At 45.6% G+C, this 13,370-nt stretch overlaps 1 protein-coding gene across 1 annotated transcript in view; it reads left to right on the forward strand.

Moving 5' to 3' along the window:
• Positions 1–13,370, forward strand: part of HHAT (hedgehog acyltransferase) — a 568,477-nt gene that overhangs the window by 26,671 nt on the left and 528,436 nt on the right. Inside the window, exons 2-4 of the mRNA XM_077485722.1 lie at positions 51–169; positions 7,703–7,764; positions 12,730–12,843. Coding sequence (XP_077341848.1) covers positions 67–169; positions 7,703–7,764; positions 12,730–12,843 — 279 coding nt within the window. The 5' untranslated portion in view covers positions 51–66. The remainder of the gene's footprint in view (positions 1–50; positions 170–7,702; positions 7,765–12,729; positions 12,844–13,370) is intronic.

Genomic DNA, 13,370 nt, shown 5'->3' on the forward strand with positions numbered 1-13,370 from the left:
AATGTAGGAGCGCTATTGGGAGATCTAATATATAAATATATTTTTTCCAGGTCCATTCCTAACACTATGAAACAGGAGCGTCTGTCTGCATGGGAGTACAACATATACCTCCTCCTCTCCCTGGGGATTCATTTCTATTTATTCTATGAGGTCTACATGTCTTCCAGAGGTAACACTTTATTTTTTCCTAGTCATTTCTGTAATAAATGATGATTACTTTGAATCTCAAGATATTGAATTATTCGAATTTTGGCCTAACTGCAAAAACGTTTCTACTATTCTGGATGCCATCTTAACTACTTCCCGACCGGCGCACGCCGATGCACGGGCAGGCATATTGGCGTACAGGTACGTCCATTTTTAAATGCTGCCCTGCCATTGTGTGCGCGCCGCCGCCGGCGTGTTCGCGTGCTGGTCGGGACCCCGTGAGTCCGGTCACGGGTCCCGCGGACTCGATCGCCACAGGGATACCCGCGATCGTCTCACGGGGCAGCTGAACGGGTAGATGCCGTTGTAAACAGCATCTCCCCGTTTTGCCTAGCAACAAGTGAAGCTGATCTCTGCTCAATGTGATTGGAGCAGAGATCAGTGTTCACTAAAGCAAAGCCCAGCCCCCCACAGTTAGTAACACACCCCTAGGAACACTTAAACCCCTACACTGCCACCCACTGGTTAACCCCTTCACTGCCAGTGTCATTTACACAGGAATCACTGCATTTGTATAGCACTGATTGCTGTATAAATGACAATGGTCCCAAAAATGTTTCAAACATGTCCGATGTGTCCGCCATAATTTCGCAGTCACAATAAAAATCGCTGATCGTCGCTATTACTAGTAAAAAAAAAAATATTAATAAAAACGCCATAAAACAATCCCCTATTTAGTAAATGCTATAACTTTTGCAAAAACCAATCAATAATCGCTTATTGCGATTTTCTTTTTTTTTTTACCAGAAATATGTAGAATATGTATCGGCCTAAACTGAGGGAAAAAAATGTTTTTTTATATATTTTTGGGGGATATTTATTATAACAAAAAGTAAAAAAATAATGCTCTTGGAGGGGTTCCCCCACCAAGAGCATACCGATTTTAATAAGGGGGCCCCAGATCACACCCCCGTCCCACCTATGTGAATGAGTATGGGGTACATTGTACCCCTACCCATTCACCTAAAAACGGAAAATTCCTATCAAAATACTTACCGTAATTTTCCTTTCCTGATGGACTCCATGGCAGCAACGTGTGGGTTAAGTCCCGCCTCCACTACCCTATAGGACACTACTCCCATAAATCTTTGCTCCCTGCCCATGGCCGTGTTCGATAACTAGCCTACTCCAGCCATTTTGGGAGGGAACTCCTGCTGCCATGGAGTCCATCAGGAAAGGAAAATTACGGTAAGTATTTTGATAGGAATTTTCCGTTTTCCTGACAGACTCCATGGCAGCAACGTGTGGGAAATAACTCGCCAAACACACTCGGGTGGGCAAAAAATGCTGAACAAAAAATGTATTTAACACTGTCCACCGACAGCACCTTTAAGCCAAAATCAACAGAAGATAGACTGGCAGGTTCAACACAATAGTGAGCCATAAATGTATGAATGGATGACCAAGAGGCAGCCCTGCAGATAACCTCAGGAGCCACATGACGTGAAGCTGCCCAAGAAGTAGAGAGACTTCTCGTGGAATGCGCCGTAACCGCCTCAGGAGGAGCCAAGCCCTTCTCATTATAAGCCCACTGGATCGCCTGAACCACCCACGTGGAGATGGATCTGACCGAAGCCCTAAGGCCTTTGCTTTTACCATGAAAAAGAACAAAAAGATAATCTGATTGCCGGAAAGAAGCTGTCACCTCCAGGTATCGTTTCAAGATAACTCCCATGTCGAGAGGATGAAGATCCTGATTCCCAGCCGAATGAAAGGTAGGAAGGGTAATGTCCTGATTTTCGTGAAAGACTGAGGTAACCTTTGGGTTCGAACCCAGCATTGGCACTAGGACCACTCTGTCAGGGAAGAATGTGAGGAAAGGTTCCTTTGACCCTAAAGACTGAATCTCAGAGACTCTTTTTGCTGAGGATATGGCCACCAAAAAAGATGTCATTAGGGACAATTCTTTGACTGAAAGTGTTCTGTCCAGATGAGAGAAGAAGTCGAGAACTAGCGGTAAATCCCACTTGGGGAACCTAGGTTTCCTCTGTGGTCTAAGTCTAATCGCTCCTTTAAAAAATTGCTGAACCAATGGATGTTTAGCCCAGGATACTCCAGAAAAGGCCGAGATTGCCGAGACTTGCACACGAAGAGCGCTGACAGATAGGGGAATGTCCAGTCCGGACTGTAAGAAACCGAGAACATCCTGAACCGTCAAATTACCACTGGAGCAAGACCTGGAAGACAAGTGACTTGTGAATCTAGACCAAATCCTCTCATATACCTGGTTGGTACTTTTCCTCCTTGCACTCATGAGAGTAGGAATGGCCTCCTTTGGGCAACCCAGAGCCTCTAACCTTCCCCTCTCAAAAACCAGACCCTCAGACATAGGTGGGCTGGACAGGGATGGAGCTTCGAGCCCTGGGATAGAAGATCGGGTCTGAGAGGTAAGGGAATCGGATCTCTGACACTGAGGAGCATTAGAAGCGGAAACCATGGCCTGTTGGGCCAATAAGGTATTACAGCTATCACCTCTACTGCTTCTGTTTTGAGTCTCCGCAGGAACTGCAGAATAATAGGAGTTGGAGGAAAGGCGTAAACTTTGTTGAACCACCATCGATCCGTCAGCGCATCCACTCCGTAGGCCTGAGGATCCCGAAACCTGGAATAATACCTCGCCAGTTTCTTGTTGCAAGGGGAAGCAAATAGGTCGACCTCTGGGGAGAACCACAACGTTAGAATCCACCTGAAAACTTCTTCGTGAAGGGACCATTCGTTGTTGTCCAGATTGACCCGAGACAGAAAATCCGCTTGGACGTTCTGCGTTCCTGGAACATAAGTTGCTGTAATGTTGACCAGGTTCTTCTGAGCCCAAGACATGATTGGCTCTACCTCCTGAAGAAGAGACAGACTCCGAGTACCTCCTTGTCTCCTTATATATGCCACTGCTGTAGTGTTGTCTAGTCTGAGTAGGACCGAGGTTCCTAAGACCAGATGCCGAAAGGCTAGGAGCGCCTGGAAGGCTGCCCTCAATTCTAGAATATTCGACACCATCCTCCTGGAAGGAAAGTCCCAGGTGCCCTGTGCTACTTCCGTCAAACAGTGGGCGCCCCAGCCCCTGTTGCTGGCATCCGAAGTTATTGTCACCCATGAGATGGGGAGAATGGAATGGCAATTGAATAGGTTCTCCTTCCGAAGCCACCAGAGCAGAGAGATTCTCATTGAAGATGTGATCCGGATAGGTTGCATCTTGTTGCCCAGCCATTGGTGAAGAAACCCCTTTTGGAACGGTCTCATCTTCCATTGGGCCCACTTCACCATTGGAATCGTGGCCACCATGGTGCCAATAATCCTCAGGCACTGAAGAGCCGGAAGATGGGAGGCTGAGAGGGCCGGACGAATTCTGTCTCGAATTACCACTACTTTCTCTTCGGGTAAAGAGATGGTACCCCTCACTGTGTTGAAGAGTGCGCCTAGGAACACAAGAGACTGGGAGGGAATTAACTGACTTTTTTCTAGATTCAGGATCCAACCGAACTCTTGAAGAGTGGAGATAACCTGACCCTTGTGCAGTAACAGACGGTCTCTGTCCTGGGCTAGCAGCAGAAGATCGTCCAAATAGTGGTAAAGACGAATTCCCTTGGTTCTCAATAGAGCCACTACGGCCAACAACACCTTTGAGAACACTCGGGGGGACGTTGAAAGTCCGAACGGGAGACACACGAACTGGAGATGTAGTTTTCCTACTGAAAATCGCAGAAACTGCTGAAAATCTTCTGCCACAGGGACATGAAAGTAAGCGTCCTTTAGGTCTATTGAAATCATCCAGTCTCCTGACTGGACTGACTGTTGTATTGTAGACAAGGTTTCCATCTTGAACCTTTCCTTCTTGATAAAACGATTCAGATGTGTAAGGTCTATAACTGGTCTCCAAGAACCGTTTTTCTTCTGGACCATAAAAAGAGGGGAATAAATTCCTCTCCCTCGTTGATCGTCTGGCACGGGTACGGCAGCGCCTTGAGCCAATAAAGATTTCACGTAGGCCAACAAGATCTGCCTTTTTTCTTCTGTGGCTGGAAATGAAGTGGGAACATACTTTAGTCTTGGGGACCTGCAGAAGGTCCAAGAATGGCCTGAAGAGACCGTTCTGACGGTCCAGAGGTCCCGGATTGAGGCCGCCCAGACATGCCGAAAATGTAGAAGACGAGCCCCCACCTGGCCTATCTGAGCGGGCCCAATCTCAAAAAGATTTGGTTGGTTCCCTCTCTCCTGACGCACTGCTCTTGGCGGATTTCTTAAAGGATGACTGCCTTGATTTCCATGATCTAGAATATTCCCGACCCGGTTTATAGCTACGGGCCTCCCTGGCCTGCTCTTGATACTGCTTTTTAGGAAAAAATCTCCTCTGGCTTTTTAAGCGTCTATCCTGGGGAAGAAACCCCGACTTACCACCAGTGGCCCGGGTTATGGCATTATCCAATTTATTCCCAAAAAGAGAAGAACCCTCGAAGGGAATACGGCACCACACCTGTTTAGATGCTGGATCAGCCAGCCAGGGACGAAGCCAAAGGGCCCGTTTGGCGGTTACAGCTGAAAGCATGACCCGGGACACTAGGCGGATGATGTCAATCGAAGCCTCCCCCAGAAAAGCCAAAGCAAGCCGCAACTCCTGGATAGGAGAGTTTTTAGCGACTTCATCTGAAATGTTTCTGAGAGTATCATCCACACCGTCCGTCCAGACTTCCATGGCTTTGGACATTGCCGCTAAAGCCAATGCTGGCTTGCATGCCATACCAGCAGTGAGGTAGACTCTCTTTAAATCGGAATCAATCCGCCTATCTAAGGCATCCTTGAATGAAACTGTATCCTCCAATGGAAGGGTCACATGTTTTACTAATCTCATCACCGCTGCATCCACGAGTGGAGCGGATTCCAGATACTTGACCTCATCCTCCTTAAAGGGATATAACCTTAGGACTTTTGAGAGCATACTATTCTTTTTCTCAACTTTACTCCATTCATCCGTGATGACCTCACCAAGTTCAGACAGGAATGGAAAGTTAAGACGCTCCCTTTTAAGTTGCTTGAAATACTTCCTTTGTTTGGAAGGATTAGCCACCTCATCTTCCCAGTTCAAAGCCTCTCTGATGGCCTTCACCAAGGGAGAAAGTAAGGCAAAGTCAAACCCCACACAGGGGCTATCTTCCTCAGATTCACTGTCTGAAGCAGCAGCTGAATGGTGGCTTGTTAAAGAGGACTCCCAAAGCTCTTGAGCATGCGAATCCCTGACTGGTGACTGAGGTGATTCTGACTGAGGCACAGGGGTCTGATTGGCCCCGATCCCCTTGAGGGATTCTTTCACCACTTTTTCCACAAGGGATCTTAGTTGCTGGTCCGTACCCCCTCTCTCACTAGAGGCTTTGGAAAAGCAGAGGTCACACAGGGATTTCCCAATAGGAACTTGCGATCTGCATCCCCAGCAAGTATTAATAACAGAGTGGCTGGAATGAGCCCTGGAGGAGCGAGATCGATCCTCGCTACAGCGCCCAGATCTTGAGGGTGAGCCGTGATGTTTAGACTTAGAATATGAGTGCCGGTGGTAAGACTTAGAAGAATCGCTTCCTCTGTGCGTTGCTGTGCTGATCTAGATGGGCTAAGACAGAGATAGAAGAGACATACAGATAAGGAAAGATAACACACTGACTAATACCGGACCACTCCCCCACCCCTTACTTCCTCCCCAGACAGTACCTATTATGAGAGGGCTGGCCACATACAGGCGGAGGTGAGTCCATATCTCTAGGGGTTTCCATAAATGCTGCAAAGACATATAAGTAAGGCTGAGGGCATCAAACACACACACGCCCACCCCCTTCTTCCCAGAAGGCCACCTACCTCCACAGCAGAAAACCTGGACAAGGGGAAGTCACAAAATAACCTGCAAGCATTCCCAAAGCCTGCAGGCTATTTTCTAAGTTTAAATAAGGCGCCTTAATGTTGTCATCACCGCGTCCTGTGTACCGCTACTGCGCATGCGAGAATAGCGTCATCCCGCCGCCACCGCGCACGCGCGAACCAAGCCTCGATCCTGTGCCGTACGCGCGCATGCGCAGAACGAACGTACCGACGAAGACCCGGAAGTGAGCACCGGCGGAACGCAGGCTAATCCGACCGTCACGCCTATACCCACATACACAGACACAGAAAACGAACGGAAAATGAAGGAGAAACGACAAGAAAATAAACACAAACTGCTGCCATGGAAAAGAGGAACAATCTTACCGCTCCCACACGATCGTCTCCGGGCCGAAGGTAAGCACAATACATACCGGACTTCTCAGGGCAAAATAGGTCACCTGCTATTTAGCTGGGCTATCCGACCAAGTGCGCAGCCTGCCTGCCAGTGGCTAGGCTTCTGGCTTCCTCCAGCGCTTATATCCAATGCCCACTCCATACCCCGCTAGTAGCTAGGGCTTAACGGAGTCATGCGACAATTCCATCCAGTCGCAGTTCGGCCAAACCAACAATGGAACCGTGTGGGAGCAATCTTCAGGTAGAAAGACCATAACGTCTGGTCCTACGGAGGAGGACAAAAAAAGAACACGGCCATGGGCAGGGAGCAAAGATTTATGGGAGTAGTGTCCTATAGGGTAGTGGAGGCGGGACTTAACCCACACGTTGCTGCCATGGAGTCTGTCAGGAAAAAAAGTATTTTTTTTAAAAAGTGTCAAAAATAAAACCAGTACATAGATTTTTGACAAAGTGATTTATTAAAACAGCCCCAGGGTCTCTTCTCTTCTTTCCGATTTTTCTTCTCCCTCCACAGATGACATCTTCCTCCGGTTCTTCTCCCTCCACTGATGTCTTCTTCCACTGCCAGTTCTCCTCTCTCTGTTTTCCCACTGTTCTTCCTCTGTTCTTCTCTCGAAATTCTCTCCCGCTGTAATGTAGGGCTGCCGTGTGCCATTACTTATATAGCCATAGGGCGTGTCCACCCGGTGACATCATCCAGAGGCCCTGCACCTTGTGATGTCGCCACCCCATCATGCCCTGGGCGGTGATGTCACAGGGAGCAAGGTCTCTGGATGACGTCACCACCCTGTTTTTTTGACGTGGGGGTTCCCCTTACTTCGGTCTGGTATGGTCTTGGAGGGGGTACCCTATGCCATTTTAAAACAAATTTGGCATGGGGTTCCCCTATAAGATCCTCAGAGCACAAGTCGCATGCACAAGTCGGATCAGTTAAGACGATAATCCGACTTTGATCCGTCTTCAATGATATTCAATGGGCTGAAGTAGGATCAAAGTCAATCAAAAGTAGTGCAGGAATCTTTTTCAAAGTCAGACTGACTGGTGTCGGACCAGTTAAGACGGCTCTTATAGGGAACCATTCATTTATACACGTCATGTGACATGTGCTCCCAATGTCGGAGCATTTGTTGTACCAGTGTGAACCCGGCCTGAATGTGGATTTAAATTTTTTTTTTTTTTACGCTACTTTTTAGTGTACCGTAGTTCCTGTTATTTATTAATAGTAATTTTGTTTTGGTTGCAGAACATGAAGATGAACTTGAACAGGAAGTTGGCTTAGAGGCTTCTTTTTGGGGCCTAAAAAAGGTAATTTTCCTCATAAGACAACTTGCCAAGGAGGTGTAAATCCTTTTTTTTTTTTTCAATACATTATTTAAAGATCACAGTAAATACAGAAGCTACAGCATCGGTATTTCTGCAATGAAACATTTCCATCACTAAGTGAAGTGTCTATCTTTGACTCCTGATAAGTCTAATGATCGCTCTGTTTTGCCATGTGCTGTAAACTCTGCTACAATTAGTATGTATGATTCTGGATAGGTGCTGCCCTCTATTGATGCTAACTGGTGGCTTCACAGGATAAGCACATCCCTACATACACAGTAATAGAAGTGGTGCTGTGCAGCATCTTTACATACAGAATAGGAGAAAGGGTACTGTGCTGCATCTTTCCATGAAGATAAAGAGAAGAGGTACTATGCAACATACTTGCATACACAGTAATTTAAGTAGTTCTGTGTGATAGCTTTACATACACAATAAGGGAAGTGGTACTGTGCAGCACCTTTACATACACGGTAATAGAAGTGGTGCTGTGCATACCCTATAGGACAAGTGGTACTATGCAGCATTTTTACATACTGAATATTAGAAGAGGTACTGTGTAACAACTTTACATACACAATAAGGGCTTGTTCACTCTTGACTAAATTTCTAACGCTCAACAAACACTCCTATAGCGCTTGTATGGCATTAGTATGAGCGTCAGACAGGCTTTAATGAGCTTTAGTATGGGCATTAGACAGGCATTTTACAAGCATTAATGAGGAGTTAAAAATGCTCCCCAAACGCCCTATGGGCAGTTTTGAAGCATTTGACGATCATTAAAACTGCTCCACAAATGCCTATTCCATTACAGTAAATGAACGGATCGTACCGCCCCGCGACTGCTCCACAACTGCCTGCCAGTGCATTTGTGAGGAGTTACCATAGACTTGAATGGGATGCGCTGAAAGGCTTCAGGCACCTTCTGACTCGACATGAGGCTTCAATTTTTAAGCAAAGCAACGCTAACACTTAGTTTGAACAGCACTATGTGCTGTCTATTGTATCTTTTGCATAGGCGTTTGAGGGGCCTTTTTAATGTCTGCTCTTAATGCCAGTGTGAACTCAGCCTAAGAGAAGTAGTACTGTGCAGTATCTTTACCGAATAGGAGAAGAGGTACCGTGCAGCTTTACATGCTGAATAAGAGAAGAGGTACCGTGCAACATCCTTACATACACAGTAAGAGAAGCGGTACCGTGCAGTATATTTACATACAGTACAGATACTGATAATTGCACAAAGAAAAAAAAATGGAAATTGTACTGTATATTGGTCATAGATACTGATTAAGAACAGATACTGAGAATTACACCCAGCATACAGAACAAGGGAAGTGGTACTGTGCATCATCTGTACCAGTGGAGGTCATCTTACTCAGTATAGGGATCCATCACACAACCGCATATAACATTTAGTAAGTGGAATGCTACAGAAAGCTATCAGAAACGTATGACATACAACAGTATATGGTCAGAAGAGTTGATGATTGGGAACGTGCTTCACCACACAGTCATAGACTGGAGAGACATTGCATGAGACTGCTAGAGATCAATGCCATTACAGCTCCTTTACCTTCAGAATTAAGAAAAAACCTGAGAAATGCATATAGGACAAGAGAAGTGCTACTGTGTCCATGGATACGGGATGAGAAGCAGTACTGTACAAAAGCCCCACTTATAAAATAAAGAGGAACTCCACCCTTCCCAACTAAAATGTAATTTTTATTCCTTGGTAAATGTACCTGTATGGAAATTTAAAAATAGATACTTTACTAGTCCATGAAGTCCAACGTTGTCGTCTTCCAGCCTAAAGTTCTTCCTTCGGGCTCTGCTCCCACACCACCATCTTTGATTGATATTCTGCACATGTGCAGACATGCTGCAGGGCTAGAGGGGTTGGCAGAGACCCAAGGTGGGCCTGCACATTGCACAGACATGCCATCTGTCTCTGCCACTCTGTGGGACCTAAAATACCTGTGTATTGTCTGTGCATGTGCAGGCGGTTTAGTGCTATTTCACACATGCACAGGTCTCTGCCAGGTCTTTGTATGTACAGCCTTTTTCAACCAGGGTGCCTTGAGGATTATTCAGGGGTGCCTTGGCAAAGTACCAGAACATTGTATACAAGCCAGCGTGTGGAGGAAGACTTTTAGTTGTGTGGAGGAAGACACTAAGCCACAGGTTTTCATTGCGCACCATTGCATCCAGCATCCTAATGATCAATGGCATCATCAGTTGAGGATGTCAGTCCCCTGGCATAGTATCCTTGTTTGACCCTCCCCTTCCCTTCTCCATCATCATTGGGCTCACATTGGCTGAGAGAAGAAGAGAAACATTGGAAACATTGGAATACTAGGCAGTAACAGTTTGCTTTGGAAGAATAAATCACCGCTAATGTTGGGTGTCCTACTTAGACATGGGGATCATTTGTACATTTTAGAATGAGGTGCCTTGAGGCTGTTTGTCATTTTTTTAAAGAGTGCCTTGACTGAAACATTTTTGAGAAACACTGATGTAGACTCATGGCATGCCTGTACACGTGCGATTTGCACGCAGATATTGTACAACATATGCCATCCATGCCTAAGTGAGGATGGGGGGAAGTAAACACTATAAAAAAATGGAAAAAAAAAGAAAAAAGGAAGATATTTGTTGTAAAAAAAAAAGTTTGCTAAGAAGAGTGCTGTATGATTATACTTATGCAAAATATCAATGCACTGTAAATGTACCTTATTGTTCTATGTGCTCATGGTGAGCGCATTGTTTATTGTCAAAGTTTTATACCTTTTTCAATAAAAAGAATAATAAAAAGAAAAGAAAAAAAAAAAAGAAGTTTGCTTAGGAAGATAGTCAGAGGATAGAAAATGCTTTAATGGGTGACGGTCCGCTTTAAGAAGAAAATGAAGCCCAGCATGGAGGAAGTGATAATGTGCATTAGCCGTACATATAGTATAAGAACAAGTGTTCAGAATTGTACCCAGCATAGTATATATTTTTACAGATATAACTGGACAAATTTCCAAACTTCACTACTTTACTCTTCAACAGATATCATAATATATTACACCTATTCCCGTTACTTGGATAATATAAATTATATAACAAGCTGGCTCATTAGTTACTGGTCTGTGCCTGGGTATGCACTGTATTCCCATTGCTGGTGTTTATATTTTATTGGCAGTTCCCCTAATTGCTCTTGATTTATCTCCTGTAAGTGAATTAGTGCAGAGAGCGTAACCTCCCTGTACTGTACACAGTGTAGACCGACTGTCACACATGGCTTGCCTCTCCCTCGCCGCTTCCATGTTACTGAGTTCCACTGCTTTCTGTAATGAAATTTGCCCGCCTGAGCAGTCTTTAGGAACCTCATTAAATGGGTTAAATGTCACAGTTGCTGTTCTGACTAATAGAACATGAATGAAAAGACGGCTTTCTGCCCCCCTCAGAAAATAAAGAAAGTAATAACTAATTAACAAGCTATATAAAGAAGAACACTGCACAGAATTATTTGTGCCTAAACTGACCAAATAACTACAATGCATCATTTCTTTTTATTTTTGTTCACACAAAGTATTTAACTTGCAAGGGCCACGTTTGCTCGCACAGGGATGTCTAGGTGTTCTGTGCAGGCAGTCCTATTGATGTCAGTTGGGACGCAGTGGCTCCACAGACACAGATGCTGCTCCAAATTTGACATCCGTATGGGTACAGATCCCACCCACACGGATCTCAAATTGGGAGCAGTAGCTGAGTCTGTCCAGCCAGTGTGTCCTAATTGACATGAACGGGACTGTCTGCACATGGATGGGCGGCACAGCTGTGTATGCCCGTGCTGTCTTTCGGTGGGGGGTAGCCGGTTTTGACAGGTACCTGCTCCCACTTCCGAGGGACCGCACCTCGGCGCGATCACCCGGAAGATTTCTCCCCCTCCTCCTTTCCCCGCTGCCAGGCCATTTAGAAAGCGCACTACGGTTCGTGCATGTGCAGTAGGGAATTGGCTGTGAAGCCACAAGGCTTCACTATCAGTTTCCCTTAAAAGCAATGGCTCACTGACACAGCGCACCCGCGATCGCCAATGAGCGCTGCCCGTTGGGGATGCAAGCGTGGTGAGACTGGGGTGATGTCATATGACATTGTCCCAGAACAAGAGCGCCACCCCACCACTGTCATTAGTCTTTACGGCAGGTTGGAGGTGGTTAAAGTACTCTGGTTTAAAAAAAATTAAAAATACTTTTCAACTATGTATCCTAACTCAAAAAGTCACTTCTAGTGCTGTCAGCCTCCTCCAAATCTTCCAGTTCCCTTTTTTTTTTTTTTTACTGCTATGACCCGACTTACTGATAGAGGGTGGCTACATTCATTCTCCATGGTGCCACTGTATGTAGGAATGTAGCCACCCACCCTCTCTTGCTTGCTCTTGAGATGGACTATGGAATTTGTAGTGTGCATAGAGCAGAGCTTATGACCTCAAATAATGTGCACTGCTTGTTCCAGTGGTATCCCAGTAGCTATTTGTGAGATGTCATGCATGCACACACAGGCCGTGGGGGGATTGGCTGAGATCTACAGCATGCCTGTGCATGTGTTAGGGATCTAGTAAATGCATGGACTCGCTGCCGGATCTTTCCCAGGTTCCATAGGCCTGACAGACGTAGTGTGCCTGCACATGTGTCAGATCTCTAGTAAATGTGGCCGACTGGAGAAGAGGGACAAAGGGAGAACCTCTGCTTCAACCAAGCCAATGCTGGACTCCATTGTATAATAGGTGTTTTGTTTTTTTGTTTTTATAATGACAGGGACCCGTGTTAGGAATTTTTTTGGGGTTGAGTTATGGTTGAAATTCCTCCTTTTAATGATTACTGATGGACTCATTTGGAAAAAAATAAAATAAAATGTTAAATTAAAAAATAGTTTATCTTGTTATTAATAATTTTGCTTCCTATGTAGGATGTGGCAGACTTTGAGTGGAGCTTCTGGATGGAATGGGCTCATTCTCGGCTCTTATGGCTTATGCTGGGACACTTGGTGATGTCACAACTTTCCAGAATTTTTTGGGGGAAGGTATGTGATTTGTATGCATCCATTAAAGTGTTTGTTACCCTAAAAAAAAAAAAAAAAAAAAAAAAAGATCCTGTTCCTTTTTAAAGCATGTTATACAGCACAGTGCTTGTGCTGTGTAATTTGGCCCCCTGTTTCACCTGAAATACCTAGCTGTTCCTGCCCTCCCCTCTGTAAACTGACCACAGTTTATCATGGCCGCTGAGCCCTGACACCGTGGTCAGTTTACATGCCTCTGTCATCTGCAGCTCTTCTATGTCCTCCTCTGTCCTCCTCCCCCCTCCCCTCCCTGCCTATCAGCTCTTACCAGTGCCGCTCTGCTCCCCTCCCAGCTGCTACAAAAGGACATGATGTTAATACAATAGCCTCTGTTAGAAAACTACATGTGCCCCAGTGTCTGTGCTCTATAAAAATATGCTGATTTCTACCTTATATTAGAGCCACATGTGACTCCTCGGTCTCCCCCCTCCTCGGCCCCTCCTGCTGTAGCTGTCAGACTGGGAGAGGGGAGAGCCAAGGAGTCATGTGAG

The sequence above is a fragment of the Lithobates pipiens genome, unplaced genomic scaffold (genome assembly GCF_037356315.1).
Source record: "Lithobates pipiens isolate NorthernLeopardFrog02 unplaced genomic scaffold, aLitPip1_a1.2 Scaffold_18, whole genome shotgun sequence".
NCBI classification, from domain to species: domain Eukaryota; kingdom Metazoa; phylum Chordata; class Amphibia; order Anura; family Ranidae; genus Lithobates; species Lithobates pipiens.